A 24,320-nucleotide genomic window follows, 5' to 3' on the forward strand; every position below is an offset into this window, starting at 1 on the left:
TTTTTTTTTCTGAAATGCTCAACCAAAATGTGTCTGCTTTATGTTAGTATTACATTCTTATTTCATTTTAATGTGTGACAAGGGGCCTGCATAGATCTTTCAGATTAAAAAAAAAAAAGCCAGTGATTATTTGTGTAAACTTGGGATTTGTTACACATTTCTTGCTATTTCCCAGGTGATGCTGTGGTCATTTTCCTCTTTGGTTTTGTCAGGGTATCACACCTGATCCCAATTTGTAATCGGCGCCAGCTGCAGCAGATGCCGCTAATCAAGATCCCTATAAAGGGCAGCGGCACGCTCTGCCTGGTGCCGAGGGATTGTGGCTCTCACAGACCACTGCGGAGCCCTGCCACGACCGGACCCCTACCCTGTTACGCCCGGACCCAGCCGGCCGGTGTAACATTGGACCCTGCCGTGACCCTTCTTACCTTCACCCCCCCCCCTCCCTGCCTGGGGGCCCGTGCTGCTTTCACCCTGCCTGCAATCCATCCTGCCTGCAACCCGTCCTGGTGAGACCCAGCCCTGTGCAACTCTGTCTCGGGGCCAGGGGCTTACCAGCGACACCCTCCCTGCTGTTCCACATAATAAAGCGCTTTCAACCCAGATTCTGCTCTGAGGTGTGGTTCCCTGCCCGAGTCCGCCCCCGTGACAGGTTTCTCTCAGTTATCTCATTGGTTTCCCCATCTTATCTCAAACCTCTTGCTAATCCTCAGAAAATGTCTGTCTGATTTGTAGATAATTGCGTTAAATCGTTTTCATGTAAGTATCTGACAAATTTGTTGACAACTTTTCACACTATTTCTTTGCAATTTCAAGTTCATTCTCTTTTTCAGTTCAGTTTTTTATATTTATGCCCCTGCCTCCCATTGAAAGCTATTTCTTGGAAAAAAGTGAGAACACAAAAGGAAATTGAAAACTAAATAGATTTGTAAATGAATGGAAACCTTTGCTGTGAGTGTGCTACTGGGCTGTTGTGGACTCCTTTGTCTTGTAGTGTGAGCAAAACCATCTACAGCTTAACGTACTTAAGACAAAGGAGCCAATTGTGGATTTCAGAAGGTCCAAATCACCTCTTATCCTGGTTTCCATCTACAGTGTTGACGTGGCCATTGTTGAGGACGCCAAATACATGGGCCTCTACATTGAAATACGAACTGAACTTGACAAAAAAACTCCAATGCAGTCTACAAGAAGGGTCAGCGGTGTCTCTACTTACCAAGGCAGCTTCCTGAGGTCCTTCAACATCAGCTGGAAAATGCCCAGGATGTTTTATAATTCTGTCGTGGCCAGCATCATCTTTTATGCTGTTGCATGCTGGGGCAGCAGCCTGAGGGTGGCTGACACTAACAGACTTCATAATCTAATCCGCATGGCCAGCAAAGTTCAAAGTTGACGTTCTGACACTATAACTTACACTATCTCACTATCTGGTTCTATTTGCCGCTTATCCTGCACGCAGGATGCATGTTGGAACCTATCCCAACTGTCATCAGGTGTCATTCACTCACTCATTTGGGGTAATTTTCCTAATTTTCTACCAATTATCTTGCTGCATCTGTGGGAGGAAATCTGAGGAAAATCCATGCAAACTCCACACAGAGGCCAAAGCAATAAGCACTGCACCACTGTGCCGCCTAATCGTAACTTATTTATATGTTTTATTGTCTTTATTTAATCATTATGAATTTCTTCCTGCTAATCTCTTCCTGTTTATTTGTTTCTGCAGGGAGAGTCTGAGACCACTGCATTTCCTCTGAGATCAACATATTTCTGCTTCTGGAGTATTAAATTTACGAGGAGCACCTGAAAGCAGCATTTCTTTACGTCACGACCGGAAGGCACCGGAATCACTGCAGCTCTTGCAAGAAGCCAGCAGGAGGCACCACAGGGTCAGGCCTGAATGTTTTTTTTTTTTTTTTTTTTCCCCTCCTCTCTTCTTAAAACTCAACTCTCTGATCCTTGTTGCTGGATATTTGAAAAACAATTTTATTTCCTTGATTTTCCTGTCTTGATCCAACTAAGTTTAATCAGTCCAGACAAAAACACCCATCTCGCCAGAGCAGACATTCAGGTTTGTTCGCTTTAATGAAACTATTCCCTCCGTCAGGTGTGGGCATGTTGTTCTCAACTACTGGCTGTAGAAGTTTTCACTAAATACCGTGGTCAACTGTGAAAAAGTGAAAAAAAACAAAGTTGTTGTTTTTTGCCAGTATAGCAAAACAAAGGTTTGGAGTTTAATCTTTCTTTTTGAGCCATCAGCTGCAAAAATCCACATCGCTTTGACGCCCCGCACGTCACAGTCCAGGCAGTTTCCATGGCAACCCCCTTCCTTGACTGAGGCCACATCTCCCCGTGTTTGAGAAAACACACACGCTGCAAATGTTAATTTGTGCGTCCGTAATTTCTAACTCCTTGAAACGTTATTTTGATTGGTTTTGTTTTATTATCAAGACATTAACGGAGAGATCGTGATACCTCCCCGCATTGGCAGAAATCACTTGAGTCGTTTATGTATTTGGGATTTTTCAAATATGATTTATATCCGATTTTGTTTTCACACATTGTCATTATAGAAAAGACGAAATACCAGACAACGTTGTAGTTTCTCATTGTATTTTATATTGTATTTTTTCTAATGTTATATTCACCACGGTGATGAATGATATCCTATGAGTGTCTTTATTTGAATTTCCTCACAGTTCAAGAAGAAACTGTGGCGGAAGATAACCAGGATTTAAGCAGTATTTTGGAGTACTTTTAAATATTCGAGCAAAAATGAAATGCTGAAACTTTCAAACACACTCTCCCTCTCTCTGACAACCCCCTCCACTCTTTCCTGCGAGCTGTTTGTGACCATGCATAAGGACTGTGTAATAGACTATCAGGACACACACACACACACACACACACACACACACACACACACACACACACATGCATGCATGTCTGCATGCACGCGCACACGCACACACGCCACGCCTGCAGGGTGAATTCCATCCCCTTCGTACCTTGTGCTAAAGAGAAAGAGAGAGAAAGAGAGAGGGAGGGGAAAAAAACACCTCGTCCATCCACGTGCACGCGCACGCGCACGGCGCGTCTGCTCTCCCTCATCCGGCGCGAGAGCCCGGCGGCGCGGGTGACGCGTTTTGCGCATTTCCTGCAGTTCGCGCTCACTCGCTCTCGGATTCGGTGGGTGGGGAGGGGGCGACGGGAAGCTGGGACCGAGGGGAGGAGAAAAGGGAAAAAAAAAAAGAAAAAGAAAAAAGAAGGGGAGAGAAGCGCCGTGATGTAGTCGGGTCGCTCGCAAGCAAGAAAAAAAAAAGAACCGCATCTGTTAAAAAAAAAAAGGCGTTCTCTTTCCGAGAGTTCGCGGCACGTATCGCGGTATCTTGAGCTCGAAGCGAGGGGATTATCCTCGGGAGGAGCGCGAATTGAGCCGAGCTGAGCCGAGCCGAGCCGAGCCGAGGCGGGCTGGACACGGAGCACCAATCCCGGATGGCTAGGCGCGGCTGCTGCCGCTTCCCCCCACCCTGACCCAGGAGAGACGCGCCGCGGACCGCAGGGGAGGCTCCTGGGGGCTTTTACCGGAGCCCGTTAACGCGCATTTCCCGCTCCCGGCCGCGGGTATCCCGGCCTGTTTCCGCCGACACGGGAATCTTGTCTGGCTCACGGGACCGACCGTAAACAAACAAGGCAGCGGCTTTCGGGTGGGAGAGGGTCCGGAGCGACGGACGTCCGCGTGTCCCCCTCGGTCCCTCCCCTCCTCCCGTGATTTCCAGCCCCACGGATATCCATCATCTGGGCATTTGGTGCGAGTGTGCGTGATTTTTTTTTTTGGCTTGTTTGTGTGTGTGTGTGTGTCTGTGTTTGTGCAACACCGTGTCCGATATGGCTGTACTACACTGAGAGTCCCAAGGAGCCAGCGGCATTATGGGATGTAGCAGGACTGTGCAGTGACCCCGCTCAGAAGGAAACACTCTTGTGTACAGGAGCAGGAACAGGCAGACTAGCCTAATCACGTACACACACACACACACGCACGCAAACGCACGCACACTCACAGAATCTGCAGCTATGCCTGTTTTCAGTGGCCTGCTGAAGGTGCGAGTGTGTGAGGCGGTGGACTTGAAGCCCACCCCGTGGGCCCTGCGTCATGCCGTGGGGAAGAGCGGCTCCTTCTTGTTGGACCCCTATCTGGCCCTGAACTTAGACCAGACCCGGCTTGGACAGACCGCCACCAGAACGAAGACCAACAGCCCGGCTTGGCATCAGGAGTTTCACACCGAGGTCCGAGAGGGAAGGAGTCTCGAACTGTCTGTTTTCCACGACGCCCCGATCGGATATGACGACTTTGTTGCCAACTGCACCATCCAGCTGGAAGACCTGCTGCAGAATGGAACCCGGCACTATGAAGACTGGGTATGTGCAGGACATGTGACTGCGATGGTCTGAGTGTGTGTGATCGGCTTCTCAGCAGGGAAGCCGGTGGCTTTCGGGCTCTGAGACGACAGCTTGCATGCAGATAGTTTTGCTCCCGGAGGTGGAATGAAATGAAAAAAAGACTTTCAGCGTTTTCAGTTAAACCGGGGTCGTCGTCATGCGGAAGACAAACACACACCGTTACTTTTTTGGCCCTCTGAACGATACAATACGCTTCTGAGTGGTTTCTGGAAAGGGACAGGTGGCGTCGTCCCGATCTGGGAGTTTGTAGTCTTCTAAAATTTCATATAATTATACTGATCCAAACTGGCTTTAAGTATTTAATTCAAGATTTACGCAAGTGTGTTGCTTTAGAAAACACAATCATTTAACCATCACCCGCCGTTTGACCTTGGGGCAGGCTTTTAGGGTTTATTGTCTTGCAAAGGTATGTACATTTTTTTCCAGTGCTTTCACAATAAGCACTACAAACTGTTGAGTATCTTCTTAATTCATTGTTTCGTTAACTGGTGCGTCAATGCGCGTTATGTAATTTCAGCCTTTGCGCCGCAGTGTGCACATATATAAGTGACACACTTCAACTTGTGCATTATCAAGCAAGGCAAATCGAACACACATCATAACAAAAGAGTTGACTCCACAACACAAAAGGAAAACAGTTCCCACCCTCCACCACCCGTCCACAGGAAGCAGTGTTGGTGCTACTGATGCAACAAGACCTCTCAAACTTCGCTCTTTCTAGCCTTGGGATGTTTGTACTAGGGACACCAATGGCTGACTCCATACTGGAACAGTTCCAATAGTTTTGGTCCCAATCAATCATGTGATCCAAAGAGAAGGGAAAATATCGTCTGACTTGGCGGATAGCCTGTTACCCAGAACCATCCAGGTCGGAGACAGTGGAAACAGTATAGGACTTTGAATGAAATACTGTCCAGGTGATTGGATGAACCATGTGACTATCACAGCCTATCGGGAGCTGACCCTAACCGAGCTCACGCCAAAAGCCAGGCATGAGAGAAGTGAAAAAAAATCTTTTCCATCGAGAAAAGCCCTCAGTGCTCTCGTTTCAATGAAGCAATAGTCTGCATTCTCACGTGATCTTGTGAATCCAGCTGCCGCGCAGAAAAGGGGAAAGTAGAGCCCGTTAAAAAAAACAGGGAATTATCTTTTAACAGTGAAACCAATGATTTTGACTTCCTTATCCCAAGACCTCAGCCATTTGCTGTTTTTTTTTCCCACCACAAAGTTGTCTTTTACTAATGATGAGTTTAATTTCGTCATGTGGCCTCCCTTAACTGTGACACGGGAGCTGTTTGGACCTGCATCAGATCTGATTCGGGCATCTCGGGTCCAGCCTCAAGTCTTCTTCCTCAATTCCTCACATTCTTCACGTTTCTTTGGGCTTGAAGGAATTGAAGGTGCCCCTTCCTTGTCCTTATTTCATTTTTTTTTTTTTCTTCACGACTTAATGGTCGTAAGCGTTTCCAACAAGATTCCACTCAGTGAGGGTTGGGAGATAAACACGAGTGGACTGTGGGAAAGACTGAAGTTCCTTCCATTAGTTATGGTTTCTTGTCATGTAATCTGATTTGCGTTGGGACTGTGATGTTGGGCTGCCCCTTGTACATCTGTGTGCGCGCGGATAAAGAGCTATTTGTTTCGGGTCTGCATGTTTTGTCTTCAGTTTTAACATGTGATCTCGTTCCACTTTTTCCACTTTGTTTCATCGTGTCTTGTGTTACATGAGATGAAAGTCTGAGGAAGGTGATTTAGGCCCTCGGAGAGCTCAGGGCATGACTTTGAGATACTAGTGTTTTTCCTGCCTTTAGCTCAACTGCAATCAGCTCAAAAATAATTAACAGTCCATCCTTGTATGATTTTTGTCTTTTTAGCAATTTGATGCTGAGAGCAGCATTATCGATTAATACAACCGTGAGGATGATATCAATGTTATCAGAAGGTTTTAAGGCTAACATATTTGCAATTTTAGAATGGCCGTTCATGTACGTGATTAAGATTATGCATGTGATAAAAGAGATAGCTAAGTGACTAGGAAACTGTTTCAGCACATTTTAATTTGATGAACTTCCTCACATGTTATCTGTTTTACGCATTTTTGAATATTTGGTTTCTTTGGGGAATCACTGATCGTAATGTTTGCTTATTCCCTTATCTTCAAGCTCTCCTTTACGAGTGCACACAAACATCAACAAACAACAGTTTATTTAACCACTTTCCTGTTATTGTATAACTGTTAACTCACAGTTTTCAGTGCGTTAATGTCAATAAGCATTGCTGAACTGTAATTACCCATGTTTTAATTTGATTGATAGACCAGTTATTGATTGCTTTACTGTGTATGTTACTACACTGATTGATGTCAATTAATGTAGTGTTATTGTAGGGTTAAGCAGAAATTACATGTTGTTCATAACAAGGGGGGAAGTTTATAACAGTACAGTGAGAGGGTTAAAAACAATTCCTAAGACCATGCCATCAGTGATTTGGAATCTGGTCACCACTACAACCGGTAAACCATTACTCAGAGCTACACTTTGGAATCAGAAAGCTTCATAAAAGGCAATTTGAAATTATTCCACAAAAAAAATCATCCACAATGATACTAAAAAGGGAGACGTTACATAAATAACATTATCAAGTTACTGTAAGTCAGCAGTGCTAGAGAGAAATATGAACAAAACGGGATATTCGTTTTTTTTTTTTTTCAATTTTTTTCATCTCACCCTATTACAAGGCATTTATTGACGTATGATTATGTAACCTTTTACTATAGCAGCATACATAGACATATAAATAGGTTGATACACACACACGCACCCACGCATGCACACACACACACACACACACACACACACACACACACACACACACACACACACACACACACACGCACACACACACGCACACACACACACACACACCTCTCTCTGCCTGTCCACAGTAAGGTCAATGCATATGGATCACTCTGTTGATTGACCACATCCCATTGATCAGCCAGCTGGCTCGTCAATACATCTGCCTCCAAGCTACACAGGGCCTCCCACTTCCCCTGAATCACTCCATCATCCACCACCTCTGCATCCTGTGTCTCCCTCATCCACATCCTCCGCTAAGTCCCTCCCTTTTCTTCTGCATACACTTCCTGCTGCTCAGCCATTGTCTTCCACACACACACGCACGTCTTCGCTAGCCCGCCTCTCAGATCTATCCTCCCACCATTAGTGCCATTCAAGTCCGACAGAGAGTGATAGACAGGAACGGGGTGGAAGCTGCAGCGGATAAGAGCTAGTTTCAGCAAGATCAATGAAGTTTAAACTTTTGCTCGTCGCTGTAAATAAACAGGCTGTACTGTCTCATGCAAAAAATTCCATTGTACCGTGAAAAGGATTTGTCTCTGAACTTTCTTTTCATACATTATTTTGATTCATAGTTTGTACATTAAAAAATTGTTAACAACTTATTTATTTTAGAGCTGTGTAGTTGTTATTGGCCTTTTTATTTCTACATGAGAAATTCTTTTATGACTTAACTTCAAAACCAATTATTTTTCTATTCACAAGATTTGTCTTTTTTTTTTTTGCTTGTGTTACATGACAATACTCCAATGCATTGCACTTCATTTTTTAGAAAAGATGTTTTATTTGATTATTTTCAAGGGCAGATTCTAATTTCATTTTGCTAATATGATTGTCTGTCCCCTTGGGAATTCAACTTAGTAGATAATGTACCACTTGGATAATCAATGCGCTGCACAGTGTAACCCAGTTAGCTTAGCAAACTACACTTAGCAAACTACAAATCCCTTTCTGCTGCTTTGCTCAACACTGAGAAGATTAGTTTAGAAGCTAATCGAAGCGTAAAGTTGAGCGATACTATTTGTCTAGCCTTGCTAGCTGTCCTGCGGCCACTGGACGAACACAGCAAAGAACACCAGGAGACACGAATACATCACTGCTGCTTGACACAACTCCTGTGCCAATATGTCAACTCTGATCCTAACTGTTAGGAATTGCCACGATATGATGCCAACATAATATATATATGTCATTGTATGTTATTACTGCAATTTTAAACATTGCGATTGCTCACTCACATTTATGCCCCCCCCTTCATTGTTCTACAGCAACTTCTCTATATTTAGGATTTCAAAACCACTGTAATCTGAAATGGACAGCAATGTAGGGAACCATTGCGAGATTGATACCACTGCAAGTTTTTATCGTAACGTAGTGAAGATGCGAAATAAACGTGGAACATCGACGATAATTAAGCTAAATGGCATGCTGCCCGACGCTCAGATGAACACCACGACTTGTGTAGCTCGGTTCTGTCATTCTCACTTCCTCCGCCCTTCTGCTGCCTCACTCATCTCATCTCATTATCCTCCTCCGTCTCCTGCCTGGGCTCCACCAGTCTCCTCCTCCCTGCTTCTAGCTCTCTTTTGTCTTCCTCCACCTATCCATCAATCTCCTGTGGACCCGGCACTGTGGGCCAGATTCCTCCTCTGTGAAATATTAACCAGGCTTTGATGCTTATTAATTGTCCCCCTCAGTAATTGAGATGCTCTGTGAAGCCAATCCCTATGGTGACAATGACAGCCCGTCCCCTTGGTGACAGCCTATCACCTACAGAAACACCACAGAGAAATAGGTGGGTGACAGTCGGAGGAGACAGAGGAAGTGTGCAAGTAGAATGCCAAACAAACTTGAAAAAAATATTTTTTTACCAAACAGTATTGTTACTGACTACACCAGCCTGGCACTGGTATAACTAAAACTGAGCTTAGGCACTGTTTAAACTCGCAAGGTCAAGGTCACTTGATGAGGAAAATTAAAAAAAAGTGAAAATATTGACCCTTTTTTGTTTGTTATGAAGTATATCTGATTTCCTATGGAAATTTGTGAGGCAGATACATGACATAATTACATTACCGTGTCATAGTACCGTAATAATTAGTTTATTTTGTTTTTTTCTTGCTTATCACAAGGCCCCTCCTTGATTAGAGGTATAGTGATTTTTTTGCAAAACTTTTAGGATTAAAGTGATTAAAAAAAACAAACTAGGATTTTAATCCCAAACAACAATTCGGCCAATTTTTCCAGGTAACTCATTTAGTTCAGTTTACTTTATTGTTTTCCTATTCAAGCCAGGAAAAATAAAACCTCCACCTTAAAAAAAACAACAACAGAGTTTGAAGGCTTTCCTTCCTTTAACGTACATTATTAACCGTCAACATGGAAGGGACACTGTACTTGAGCCAAACAAGAGCCGCCCCCTGTGTCACTGGTTGTCACTACTTATTGTTGATGTTTATTCCCAGATTTATTATATTTTTACTGTCTGACAGCAACTCGTAGCTTTTAAAAGCAGTTCCATGTAATATAATAATGTGCACCAAATCTCAAGGACTTTCAAAATGGGCAAATGGACAAACAGCAGGCCTCACAGGACAGTTTAAAAATAAAGGGAGATAGTTGAAAACACTCAATAAGTGAAGAAAGAGAGAAGAAGGAAATGAGCTGTAGAGGTAAAATCTGTGTACATGTAAATATACTAGGCTAAAGGTTGGGGTGTGTGAGGCTCCTGCAGGGCTTATGGACTCATTCAGGAAAAACGATGACCAGAGAGCACAAGGACATGGCCCATGTCAGTCGTCACCCGGCTGTTTAACACTCTGAGGCACCGCTGAACACAGCCCTAGCCTCAGACAGCTAGCTTTGACCCCTTTTTGCAGTTCATTTCCTGAATCCCCAGTGCTAACCTTATTGTAACCTGAATGCTAAATTTGAATACTTATGTTATGCATTTGCAAGTATGCTTCTACATCGCACTCATACACACACACACACATACACACTCACATACACACACACTGGGACGTTGTATTGATTATAGGCTGCCGAAACCCAAACCCTAACGCTAACCAATTCACCCTAACCTTCACTTAATGCCTGACTTGACCTTTAACCACAACTGCAAAAATGGCATTTCAGCACCTTTACGTCTCACCAAGCATCCTCAGGAAGATAACTGGTCTCGGCAAGGTCATTTTTAGAGCCCTTTTTACCAAGTGGTACAAAAATGCACACACACACATTCATAGCCACCACAGCAGGACTAAAGCAAAAAGACATCTATCTCCTCTTTTTCTTTAATATCATTTCAAGCAATTTTCATTTGACTGATATTAGCCATAACGTGTTTCGTACACTGGGCTTGCTTTTGAGCATTTAAAATTTTGCAACAAAGACACTAGCTCCTAATTGCCATGAAAGAGAGTGCCTCGAGGCTAATTTGTTCTCCAGAGTCATGCTAATCATACATCTTCCTCTTCATTTGGCACACCAGCAGTATCAGCCTGTTAACTCTTTCATCCCCTGTATTTTTTAACAAGAAAATTTAAACTGCCGATAGTTTTGACCGCTGAATATTTTGTTCTACTACTACGTTATGTTAACTTGAAGTGTATTGAAAAAGTAAGTAAACTTTAAGCAGAATACCATTGCATTGCCATTTTTTTTAAATTACCATTTCAACCACTAGTGTCTCAGTTGCATTGAACATTTACAAAGCTGCTGCATCTGCACAGTATACTGGGGGGAAACAGATAACCAATGGATTTTGTACACTAAATTTTTCCAGACAATTGTTTCATTTTTCTGGTGGTGGACTTTTTGCCAGCTCATCTGGTATTTGCAAGAGCCAGATTGCCAGGTGCCGGCCACCCCCACGACCCCTGAGAGCACTGCTCTCAAACACTTATTGTTGCTGAGCAAAAAAGGGGAAAAAAAGCACTGCTGCATTGTGAATGAGAAGTCATTAGTTCATTGTAGAGAGTTAAACCAAACTGATATGACTGATACGACCTCTGGATTATAATTGGTCAGTGAGTGAAAAGATGAGCTCTCCAAAAAGTCAGATAATTTTCATCATAATGTACGTTGAATTAACTGAAAACACAGCTGTACACTCAGCACTTTGACTGGTGTTGTTTCTAACGGTGTCATCATGCTGCACCCACTTCCTGAGCAACGGTTAGGTAATACTGGAGTTTCCCAGGTGTTTATCTTGATGACCCAATATTAATATAAAAGCATTCTTTGAATTCTCATGCGCCTCCGCAGTTGGACTGTTTATGATGAAAAAAACAGTTTGCATTATCGCGGCTCGTTGGGCCGTCAGCCAATAGGTTTTTTTGGATTCAGCGCAGCCTTGTGAGACGTGCAGATGAGGTTTGTTTTTCCATCGCGTCGTAACAGCTCTCCCTTATCGTCACCCCCCCCCCCCCCTTTGACATCACGGGACCGTCGTCATCAATCTTGGGTTTTTCACTTTAAAGATGGGTTTTGAATTATCCTTGAGGTGACAGGGACAAGGTCACACAGCCTGTGTTTCCCCTAACCCTGAGACTCTGTTCCCTCTCCGTGGAAAGTTGCCGGATAATGGCATAATGGGCTCCGCCCCTGCTGCCGGTTAAGTAGGACAGAGTGGACTTAAGATGTGCTGACAATGTGCACAAATACGCTCACTGTCAAACATGATGCACAGCTCGCTGATGCCAAATCAGGTCAACCTTGCATGTGCTGGAGGGCAATTTAATGCATGTTTGCCGTGAAAGAGTTGACAATGGGAGAATTGTTCGAGCCCAGGTGTTTGGGTTTTTTTTTTGTTTTTTATTAACCCCTGAACTATGCCTGTTTACTTGGTTTGTCAGATCACAGAGAAAGGTATCAAACCAACGTAGGTTGCCGAGGTCTGTTCTTTTTTCGCCATGAGCAGAGTGTGACCTGTGTTGCTAAAAAATGTGGTTTGAAAATTTCCCATGAACATTCTGAAGATTGAGAGTTGTCAATCTAAGATCTAATTTGGATTAAATAAGAAAAGCTTAGCATATTAATGGTCATTTTTTAGTTATTATTAGTCAGTTCATTTGAACGAGTAGTATTTTTTGCCTCTGTAAATCAAAGACCCTTTACCAGTAAATCAATAAATGTTGAATATGTTGATGTGTTCCTACCGTAGGGTTATAATAATATGAAGTTGTTAAGTATTAACAAATCATGTATAAGCAGTTATAAGTAACAAATACTGACATAGATTACCAGTGAATCAACGACGCCATTTGCTTAACTTCTCAATAAGTATTCAATTGCCTTACATTAAGTTCGTGACACAAAGTGAGTTGGTGTGAGAGAAGGGGGCGGGGAGAGGCGAGGGTTAGATGCAGGCAGATGACTCGCTGTGACGACCCCTGAAGGGAACAGCTGAAAGGAAAAGAACAAGAAGAAGAAGACGATTCAGTAGCCTTCAATGATTCCCATAGAACATTTCATGGTACATTTAAAGTACATTCACATATGCTTCTTAGACTTCATAGAGGGGAGAAAAAGAACATCACATACTGCCAGTATTGCAGCCAATCAAGTGTATTTTCCAAACTGAAAATAAATGATTTGTATTTGACAATAGCCTGTTATTCAGTGACGCAAAGGTACTTAATGCAGCTTTCTTAAACAAGCACCTGAGTTAATGAAGTCCTACGTTATAACAAGTGTGCTGGCTATGTTGCACAAACTATATGACGATAGCGCTTCTGTCTGTAAAGTATAAATAAATTGGTCAGGCCATTGTTAACCTTATCAGGCCCCTATTTGTCCGAGCGATGGAAAATCTGTGGTCCACAACACACACAAGGGCGTGTTCCATTGAAGCTCGGTTGAATAAAAATCATAATTTAAACCACGCCAAAAATCCCAACATATATATGAATATATTTAAGTCGTCTCTCTATACCTGGACAAACCCGACACTGGCAATTGTCTGGTGTGTCTGCCAGGACGTCCGGGTCTTGAAAGTTCAACATGTATACGACAACTTTATGTAGCGCACGACTCACCGCTTGACCACTGAATTTGTCACTTGAGCCTGGGGGACGTGCTTTGTCACTTTCAACCAGCTAATCAGACCCCCTTCCCCCTGTCTCGCCCCCCCCACCACCATCACGCAGCACAGCTCCTCTTACATTATTAGCCGTCTGTGATGTTACATTAAAGATGCATGACTCTCACACTGTCTCACTCAGCATGGGCCTCCTGTGCTTGTGTGTGTGTGTGTGTGCGCGCACTTGGGCGTGCGTGCTTGTGTGAGTGCAGGCGAACACGCTTGAGTTGCCCGGTGATAGAAAAAAAGAACACACACACACACACACACACACAAACACACACACACGCAAACATGTTATTGTGCGAACGCAGTTGAGCTCTCTCAAAGCCGAAATTTGTAATTTGACAGATGGATGTGGGAGGCTGTCACTGAGACTAAACGCTCCGGAGAGAGACAGAGAGAGCTGTCTGCCCGGGCAGAGATAGCGAGCGAGATGGACGAAGAGTGGGAGGGGGTTAGCTCCGCAGTATTGATATAATGCAAGCTTTGAGTGCCCTGTCTGCCTGGTTGAGTGCTTCACTCTGCTCCTGCATATGGTGTGTGTGTGTGTGTGTGTGTGTGTGTGTTTAAACTCCGTCAGCCCAGCCTGTGTCTCTGGATCCTGTTTGTTATGTGCGAGGGATGCAGGGAACGCAAAAGAGGAGTTAAGCTCGGATCTGTGTTTAATGTTAACCTCCCTTTCGAAGTCCGTTTTTAAAATCCCCACTCAGTTGCAGAACTACAAACACACGTGTCCAGACACAACTTCCTGTATAAGTGTGTGTGTGTATCTGTCTGTCTGTCTGTCTATGTGTGTGTGTGTGTGTGTGTGTGTGTGTGTGTATGTGTGAGAGAGAGAGGGTTGGTGAAGTTATCAGTCTCCCTGGCTGTATCAGTGTCCTAATTGGCCTAACAAGATTAATGAAGCGAACTAGATTCTCTAGCTCTCTCCTCCCATCTCTTGTTGTCGGCTGGGAGAACCACAGTGTCTGTGTGTGTATGTGTGTGTGTGTGAGTGTGTGTGTCTGCGCACAGCAGGTTAAAATCTAGTTATGTTAAAATTCATTTAGCAGTCATGTGGATAAAACGCACCATTAAGGTATAAAGAATCAGAGCGGCGGTTTAGAAATCAGTTAATTAGGATCGTCGACAGAAAATTAATGGGTAACATTTTCGACAGACAGCCAGTTGACCTTAGTGAAGCAAAAATGTGAAATGCGCAGTTGGCCCTGCATTCACATTCAGTGCACCTCATTATAATCAACATTGAAAGTTGTGATATGTGTTTATACAGAAATATGCATCATTGCCATTTAAACATACTGTCTTCTTTCACATTTACATATATTCTTTAGTTTCTTGTATAGTTTATTAATTTAGTTAATATTTTGTTTTTTATACTCATCTCCAGTTCGCTTGACCTTTCATATTAACATATCATTGGCCGATATGGATCAAGAAATGTATTGATAATCAGCACGAAACAACCTCAATATGTAAAAGAATTAATCTAAAATCTGCAAGAAAATTGTCTGCTACAGGTGAGAATAAGAAATTTAATTCAAATATTCAATCCTGTTTTTCATACCAAAGCTAAAGAGAGACGGAGCTGTTGACTGATTAGTAAAAAATGGGGTTAGTCTTTCTTTATGGCTCAGGCCTATTCTACTTATTGATTTGTATGAGTTTGAGTTGTTTTATTTTTACTTCGACAGAACAAGCAGTTTTAAGGAGGAAAAAAGTATAACAGCTGTGTATTGAATACATGGACAATTATGATACCCCATCATGATTGATATTTTTTTTTATAGTATGCCAGGTTTTTGACAAGTCAGGTGAAATTTATTATTTCAGTGGATTGCATCATACTGATGCTGTTGCAATATCATGAATGCTATTTTGTAAAACCAAGGATATAAAAAAATAAAAATTAAGTGACTTTTGTTTTCCACAGACCCGAGTTTACTACTAAGTTGCAGTATGCACATAAAGATATATGTGATAGTAATGACTGGAAAAAACTAATAAGAAAAATATTGCATAATTTGCAACCCTTGCTGGGTGTAACCGAAGAGAAGTAGTGGGATGGATACAGTAAGTGATGCAAATCTGAAATGTTTGTGAGTCTCATCACCCAATATTAGAAATCAGAGAGTGATAGTAGTGGAACGGAGTGTTTTGCAGCTGTTCTTACCGCTTTGAGCTTAACAAAAAAAAACCAAACAACAGCCACTTTTTAAACCTCTCTCTCCTCGACAGGGACCAGAGAGAACCGCACAGGTTTAGGACACCATGTACCACTTAAGGACCAGAGCGCTGATTCTGTGGTGGCGGTGTCCATTTGCCCCGCCCGTTTCCAAATCACTCTTGAGTCCATCTTTGAGCTGAAATCCAGCTGAGAAGTGCTGTTATGCAAGAAGTCACATTTGAGGATTACTGCATCGTTTTCAAGGGTAGACATCAAGAATCCGATGGGTCGCCGATCGCACGCAGTTGTTGAGTTTAAGACCGCAAAATAATTTTGCCCACTTGCATAGCATTGTTTATTTTAATTGAGCATTTTGCACTCTTTGGTATAGTTAGACAATGAAAAATAATCCCAAATTCCAAATATAATTAACTTGGCTCCACGCTGACAGCAGTAGCAGCAGCTGCTGGAGCTGAATTGAGTCATCGTGATTCTACCAGAAAATGCCACAGCGCCTTTCGGAGGTGTTCCAAAAGCTGCCTCGCTAGCCAAAAAAAAAAAATTTGCCCAAGCCGTTTTGAACAAAAAGCTGCGCCAATTTCCAATGAGCAGATTGAGGTGGGATAACAAAGCCAGACAGAAATATACAGCTGAAATTCAATGTTCAAAAATCAAGCCGGCCCGGTTTCGGTATCACATGCTAAAGTTAACTGGATTTCGGCTAGTGCCCCAAACATCTTAGAAGGAGAAAAAAAAAAACAAAGTGATGTAACTTAAGACATTTCCGCGGAAGGGCCTTCATTCATCCCTCCCAATAGGGAAGGAAAAAAACATCACTAACCACTATTGTTATTAAACATCCACGTCAAATCTTCTGATTCAAAAAATAAGTGAAAAAAATCATGATGTCAGCTGTGAGCTAGTGTATAGAACTGATGATTAATAGTTCAGAATAAGTATGATTAAGTCCTCTGCGGTCACAGTAGAATGCACACCGTGTGTGCGTGTGTGTGTGTGTGTGTGTGTGTGTGTGTGTGTGTGTGTGTGTGTAAGAGAGAAGTACGGACTCTGCAGCTTCATATTTGCCCGTGTGCACGCTTTGTCTCTCATGTTAAGCAATGCACAACTTTGTGTGTGTGTATGTGTGTGTGTGTGTGTGTGTGTGTGTGTGTGTGTGTGTGTGTGTGTCAGTGAGTGAGTGAGTGTGATGCCGGCTGTATGTAAGTCTGACAGTTGCATAAGAGGATCTGCTGCTGTCCCAGAGCTTAACTAAGGATTTAAACCTCCCTTTCTCACTCTCTCTTGGTGTCTCTCTTCGTGTCGTCTGTCTCTGCAGCACTCTGTTGCACTCGATCCAGTCTCAGTAATTCCGCAGAGTGCATTGGCAACGTGTTTACTGTATACATAACCACACGTACAAACGCACGTGCATACACGTTATTAGAGTAAGGGGACCATCTCATTAGTTGCCCTATGAGTCTGCTTCTGTTTTGCTTTGTTATTAAGTAGGGACATTTTTTTAACTTGTTAAGATGCAACAGACGTCATTTTGGCGACACGTGCTTGCAAAGTCACGAAGGTACAGCTCATTATGATTTGTGAATGGGAGTGTTTCTCAAAATATAACCCGTGAGCCCCAGATAAATCCGCCAGGATCTATCTTCAGCTAAACCACTATAAGACTGAGCCGTGTCTCTTCTGGGCCAATCAAATTTATCCGTCAAAATAAGGGAATAATCTCTTCTTCATCTCTCGAGCTTCGAGAGACCAGTGGTCGAGTCCCGACGCCGGTTGTTTGTCTCTGGCTGAGTTCGAAGCAGTGTTTTTGTAATTTTATTTCGCTAATTCAATTGTCCGCTTCCTCAGAATTAAACCCTGTAAATAATCAGCCTCATGGCTCACTTACCCGCAAGAACTTTCCTGAAGGAGCCAGGCTGTGCAGGGTGCTGTCACCGAAGCTATACAGCCCTTAGTTAGCTTAGCAAGCCACCTTGGGAGGTGCAGCAAGAGGTGGTGGAGGCCCCTCCTTCAGTCAGAACAATTGATGCGGAGCTCAAATTACGAGTTTTAGTCAGTATGTTTAGTCAGTTCGTGCAACTCTACCGTGTACGAACAAAAAGTTGTCCCATCTGATCATTTTGAAAGAAGCAGCATCCCTTGCAACATTTTATCAGTTATCTGGACCGCGGTTAGCTCCATTACGAAAGGCATGATGAGTAATGAAAACATTGTCAGGCAGTGATGATATGTTTATGTGTTTGTGTCTAGTTTCCCATTTTTGAGCTTTGGAAAGAAATTCGTCGATGAGCTACGGGAATGATTTTAACAATACCAGGGCCATTTTCGATCCTGCTCTTCACCCAAATACATCAGGGTATAGATTTCTGATCAATTCGATGTGCCAGAATAAAGGATTTTCAGCGGCAAAGTAATATTTCCAATACATTCATTTTTACTTGACAAAGCAAAAATGCGCTCGTCCAGTCCGTGCATGGATACGCTGCTTGGCTGGTAATCAATGGTATCTATGGATCGCGTTTTAAATCAATGTAATTGCTGTCATTTTAGCTTATGTGGTATCAAAAGATGTTTTATTACTTTATTATAAGAAGCACTTTTCCAGTTCTTCAAGAATTCAATTGATCATTCCTGTTGGTCTCCTTCGTATTGTAACTTTCCAGCAGTAGGGAAACTTGAGTTTTATGACATTAATTTTGCAACGTGCGGATGTCAGAAAGATTTACCGACCTTGATAAAAAAATTGAAGAGCTCCGAGGCATGTGAATTACATTTGCAAATGGCCCTTAACTCAAAATTGTAATTCTCAGAATCTATATCTGCGGCATCTCCGCAAAGTCAAATAATCCCTCATTGTTTTATTGAGATGTTTAGAGAGGAGAACATTTGCCACATGGCATCACTTTGAAACTTTGACTGGCATCCATGATAGAGAGAGAGAGAGAGAGAGCGGGAGCTCTTCATAGTAACCCCGGTCATTCCTGGATACTGCTAACTAGTCTGTGCTGTTAGCTTCTCCACCTACGCCGTCCGCAACGCAAACCCTCTCTAGATTCCCACCTCTAGTGGAGAGTTACTACGTTTCGCAATGCCCGGTTGCCACCTAACAAGATGAATTTGGTGGCATGTGTTGGAGCGCAGCCTCATTTTTTTTTTTACATAACTTTTGGCAGCCGTCACCCGCGCTGGTTCCTTAGTCTCCCGATCTGTCCGCCCTTGCCAACGGGGCCTTCCAGGAACTGTGTGTACAGGAAAAACCACCTGACCTAATATGTCCAGCGAGTCTCAATGAGGGACTCTTTTGAGTATCTTTGACTTCCAGCTACTTTAGAAAAATACACCCTCTGCAGGTGCAGCGAAACTCCCACAGTGGTGCACCAAGATATTGGTGGCTTCCCAAAGTCAAGCCACTAATTGTTACCTACGGCCTGAATTCCGAGACGTCCCAGCAGCTCGAACTCATTCATACAGGCCCACGCTGCCTCCTGGCCACCGAGAGGACATCGTCTGGCCTTGTTGTCCCTTGTCAAGCCGCAGCCTCGATCCAGACTGTTGTCGTTTGTCGCCCAGATGGTAGAATGAGCCACCAAATGTTATGTGTGTGTGTCACTCTCTTCTCTGAGAGCATCTTCTCTACTTACAGCACTAAAACAATAATATCCCTCTCAACATATCCTCTTTCCTAGATAGTAAGGTTAGTAAAAAAAACAGGATATTATGATTTTATTTGCCTGTTTGACATGTGGAGTCGGTATTTGCATGTAAGCCACATGTCCTGACGTGTTCCAGCAACTGAACGCGTTTTGCAACCTGTTTTCTTATAGCTCCGTAAGGAAACGTACAATTTTTTTTTTCCGTTTTACTGTCTGTCGACACAGAGGAATGCGCACATGTATAATCTAAAAATACAAGAGGCTTGGATGGAAGTCCACACGCTTTCGCTTGTCCAACATGCGACGCAGGGAATGCGTTGGCTGTAAACCGTCATCTGTCACCGCGCAAGAACATTTTGTCAGGGAAGCTAATTCAGCCCTCGAAAACACCATTTTGTTATATATTTATTTAGTGCTCGGGAAAGTGCTTTTTTTTTATATTTTATTTTACAGCCGTTACACTTTGTTTGTGCTGATAAAATACATATTGGACAATTTCTGATAGTACCAAAAATGCTCTGATCGGAGTCCTGAAACACATTGGATTTTTATGTGTGATTTGGGACTGATATCACTAGTACATAAAGAAAAGTGTAAAGATATGTGGTTACAAACAGCCAAGGTGTTAAAAGCAGGCATTATGTGACTGATGATGACAAAAAAAGATCCAACTGCAGCACGGTAGAAGACTCTCCCACGGCGCCCGCTGCTCTGCCGCGTTGTTTCACTCTGTCTCTGTTTCTTTTTCTCCGTGCAGATCGACTTGGAACCTGAAGGGAAGGTGTACGTGGTCATTGATTTGTCTGGATCTTCCACCGAAGGTAAGAACTGCACATCGTGCTGTTTTTAGCGGACCAAAACACAAACATCCAACCGTGGTTGTGGTGGTATGCGTTGACACAGACCAGACCAGAAATGATATCGCGGTTGTAGTAACAAGTGTGAAAAAGGTGGAGCTCAGTGAAGATAATGAAGATAACGAAGATAATGCGCAAAGCTCTTCCAGCCTTCTCAGTCACTAATACCACCTCATCATAGATTAACGTAACTTCACTTGAGATCTGTGAAAGCCTGGCTCCCCCCAGACAACTAAATCACATTACTTGAAACCACAGAGCGATCTGAGGGGAAAGACCAATCAAATTGGTGACCAATCAAAAACAATGTGTTTTTTGCAACAACTGATCACCCAGTTTTGTTTCTTCAAGGTACATCTGGGCGTTACGGCACAACAACGATAAAATCTTTTACCTTGTCCAATGAATGACTTCAAAACCATGTTTTAACAAAAAGAGAAAATGATTAAAATCTAAGTGTGTGTGCGATTACCTTTTCATTTGTTTTTCTAAAATGCCAATGCAATTTGGTCAATTGTTTACATTTTACTACCCACTATTTCTTGAAATTCGGAATACTGTGGTGAAATTATTTCTCTAATATTACCTTGCTCTCTTCCCCATCTGGCTACACACCTCTATGAGAGATACTGGAACACATGACTTGTGCTGCTCCCACTTGCAAAGAAATTCAGATAAACTTGACAGTGAACATAAGTTTCCCAGGATGACTGAGGAATATTTGTTAGTCTTTTTTTAAGGTATATGTTTGTTGTGGTTGACAAAAGCCCAGGGTGCATGTTGTGTAACTGGATGATTTGGAAAAGATATCTAAATCAACGCTTGATTAATAATATTTCATTTTGGAAAATCGTTCCAAACCATAAGTCTACTGATCACTCAGCTCCTCTTAAAAAGGCATTTAATAGATGCTTTGAACTATATGAACTATTAAATCATTTTCATTTTGTTTTGTTTTCTTGCTTAAAAGTGAGCAAAGCGGAAGAATTCATTTAAAGTCTTTTTTTTTTTTTTTCTATCTGGCTTTAAAAATAATCTGCTGCTCAGAGTGAGGTGGGTGAGAGTGTGTGGTGAGGCAGAACATTGAAACCAGCAACACTGTGAGCTGACAGGAACAGCAGGGAAGGTGATAAGTTCCTGATAAAGTACAATTCACTTCAAGCTAAGATTCCTTGTTATTCATGTTCCATGTTTGCCTCGACATCTCATTTTTGACTCGATCTGGTCTCCCGCAGCTCATCTCTTGGGTTCTATCTGGCAAAAAACTCAACCCCGCTGACCGATTTCTCCTTTGGATGCTCGCAGCGGCGAAGTATCCGCCAAGAAAATAATAGCAGTTGGTGCTTCTGTGATTGTAGTACATCCTGTTTGGATTTGGCAGAGCGCGATTTCATGCGACGTGAAGGCGCATTCTTACCTTGGGAAGAGAAACGGCCGACCAAACTATTTATTTTATTTGATATTGTATTCATCAGAGTGAGAAAAATTTCAAGCATTGCGCAACTCCCATAATATCCGACTCTTTACGGATGTGATTTTGACATAATAAACTGTTAAGCCGTGGTAAACTTGAAGTCACTAGCCTTCCTATTTTCCTAGAAAGTGACTTAACACGATTCATAGAACTTTCTTGTTTGCTATCTTGGCCAATATTTTCACCCCCTTTATTTGTTTTTGCGTTGAGCATTGGCGGAAACAGCCTGACTTGTCTATCTACATTAGCATCTCTGCATGGAAGTGCACGCTCTCCACTCATTCACATGCCGCTCCGTAACAGTGATTTTCACCTGCACCTGTGTATCTTCACACCTGGTTTATAAATAGAAGCAGCTCCCTGCCTTCCAGGAGAAGTGTGCATGTATATTTATGTGTTAGTCAGCGGGGAGGCGGTGGGATAGACTGTGGAAGGGAGCGTCCGGCAGCAGTACAACAGCGGTTGTTCCTCTGTAGACGGATCACGTAGTGGGTGAGGGAGTGGATTCTTAAAATAGTAGGTGAGATTGAGAGATGGATTATACACACACACACACACACACACACACAAGAGACTCAGGCGTTATGTCTTGCCCTCTCCGATGATGATTGGACACTCCGATCTGACCTCACGACCCACTCTCCACCCACTCCTGAACTTCCTCCCTGAGTTCAGCCGGCTCGAGCGCTCGTCATGATAATGTATGCTGATGATAACAAATGGTGTGTTTGGCCTGACGTGAGGATGGAGAAGAGTGAGGGATGCAGAGATGAAGGGTGAGAACTGGAGGAAGAGGTGATATTTTTAGCAGATGTGCCCCCCCTCCAACCCTCCTCTCGGTGTAATCTGTTGTCTGAATAGGCTGGAAGGGTGTGTATCGCTTTTCTCCTCTCTATCCTCTTGCATCTGTTGGTTTTGGGAAGCAAATAACAATAATCTGGCCAAATCTGACCATCTGCAGGCTCTGTCTGTTACAGGATTGTGCCCCCCCACCCCCCCACCCCTTTGGGTCCTTATGAAATATTTCTTTATATGTCAATTTTTGCAGCATTCAAAATGTATGACACCTGAGGGACCAGCGACATTCAACCAGATTGAATACCTTTACAAGATTCATTTCAGAATACAGATTATGTACTGATCTATAACTGATACAAAATCAGAAAGTTATTTATTCATGCATATACACACTAAATATATATATGTATATACACACACACACACACATATATATGTATATATACATATATATATATATTGGATATATATATATGTATATATATATTTAGTGTGCAACAACAAGGCAGGGGTCTGATTGTAAGAGAGAGAGAAAAGTCTAAAGAAGAATAATTGATTAATACACATGATACAGGTGATCACAAAATAAAGAGGGAGAACAAACAAGAGGGGTCAAACAAAGACAAGAAGAGAATCAGAGCTTGACAAGAAACTATCAGAGTAAAACAGGAAATGGCAGAAATACAGAAAACCCAAGGAAAGTAACAGCAGCTATAAGCCACAGATAGCTCAGTTAAATAAAACCAGATCGACGCAGAACATTTGCGGGGGAAGGTCAGCTACGAAATCAGAAGCGACGCCTTTGGAAGATTTGCAAAAAATGAAACGAGAAGCAAATTACAGAGAATATACAAATCTTCAGTCCAGAAACCAAAATCCCCTTAAATCTCCTCTTCAGAAAACACATCAAATGATGAACCAGTGGCTCTGCACGATCGAGTTTCGCGTTATACCTAAATAAAACAAAAAGTTAATCTCCCTCTTCCTTTTTCGCATCCTCATTCGCGGTCAGATAAAGACCTTCTCTGCTCGGATGAAATTTTATTAGGTATTTCTGCTGGTCTAATTCTGTCATCTGGAAGTGAGTTAGGGAAGACGTCCTGCGTTGGACTGACAGATTGACTTAAAGTCTTTTTCAATCTCTTCCTTGAACTATTTTCATGTAGCAAGTTCTGCTCAATGTCACAACTAATATATCAGCCGCTTTGGAACCTGATAATCTGAAGCAAATCTCTGGTCGAACATGTTTAAACCAAACCTCTAAGTAAAACATTCGTCTGCAACGTAGGGCTTCGTGACCAGTATAAAGCAGATATCTTTCTGGATTCACATCAAGAAACCGCAAACTTCCCTAAAATGTCAGTTAAGCAAATAATGACAAGAGGAAATTCATAGAAATTGCAATTTTACAAGTTTCATGTCAGTAATATCCCACGTTGATACTTCCGTTGATATTTCCAAATTCTCACCATGTCACTGTCTGTTGCAGTAAGTAATTGTTATTATTCAATATATCATTACATATTATTACATTTATTCAAATAAAATGTTGTGCAATCTTACAATGGTATCAGTTCAGCAATAAAATGAAAACTTTATTTCAGTATTAATATCAAATGTAATATTTATGAGCCCTAATTCTTAGTCAGTGGGTGTAAGACGTATCTTATACAGTGTAAGATTCATCGCTCCTGCAGGCATAAGTTGCTGAGAATATGTTTTAAACATTGCAAAACATAATTTAACTGATCATTATTTTGAAATCTGCATGAATTCTGTGCATTATGAAATCTACGCTCGTGTTTTTCTCTCCGTTTTGTATCGTGTCATTTGTTGACACCTGCGCTGGTTTTCCGCAGTCCCCCCTCCTCCGCTCTCCATCCTCCGCCGTATTTTCGGACAGCCGCCTCCCATTCGGCCAGTCGGTGGGTGCGGAGTATGTCTGT

At 42.6% G+C, this 24,320-nt stretch overlaps 1 protein-coding gene across 1 annotated transcript in view; it reads left to right on the forward strand.

Annotated features, from left to right (window-relative positions):
- Nucleotides 1–1,730: 1,730 nt before the first annotated feature.
- The window catches only part of prkcea (protein kinase C, epsilon a), a 36,596-nt gene continuing 14,006 nt past the window's right edge, over nucleotides 1,731–24,320 (forward strand). The window contains exons 1-2 of the mRNA XM_086139523.1: nucleotides 1,731–4,419; nucleotides 20,003–20,066. Of these exons, the coding sequence (XP_085995649.1) occupies nucleotides 4,075–4,419; nucleotides 20,003–20,066 (409 nt within the window). The 5' untranslated portion in view covers nucleotides 1,731–4,074. The remainder of the gene's footprint in view (nucleotides 4,420–20,002; nucleotides 20,067–24,320) is intronic.

The sequence above is a fragment of the Fistularia commersonii genome, chromosome 32 (assembly GCF_037954325.1).
Source record: "Fistularia commersonii isolate RoL2024-O1a breed Wild chromosome 32, RoL_Fcom_v1.0, whole genome shotgun sequence".
Taxonomy (NCBI): Eukaryota; Metazoa; Chordata; class Actinopteri; order Syngnathiformes; family Fistulariidae; genus Fistularia; species Fistularia commersonii.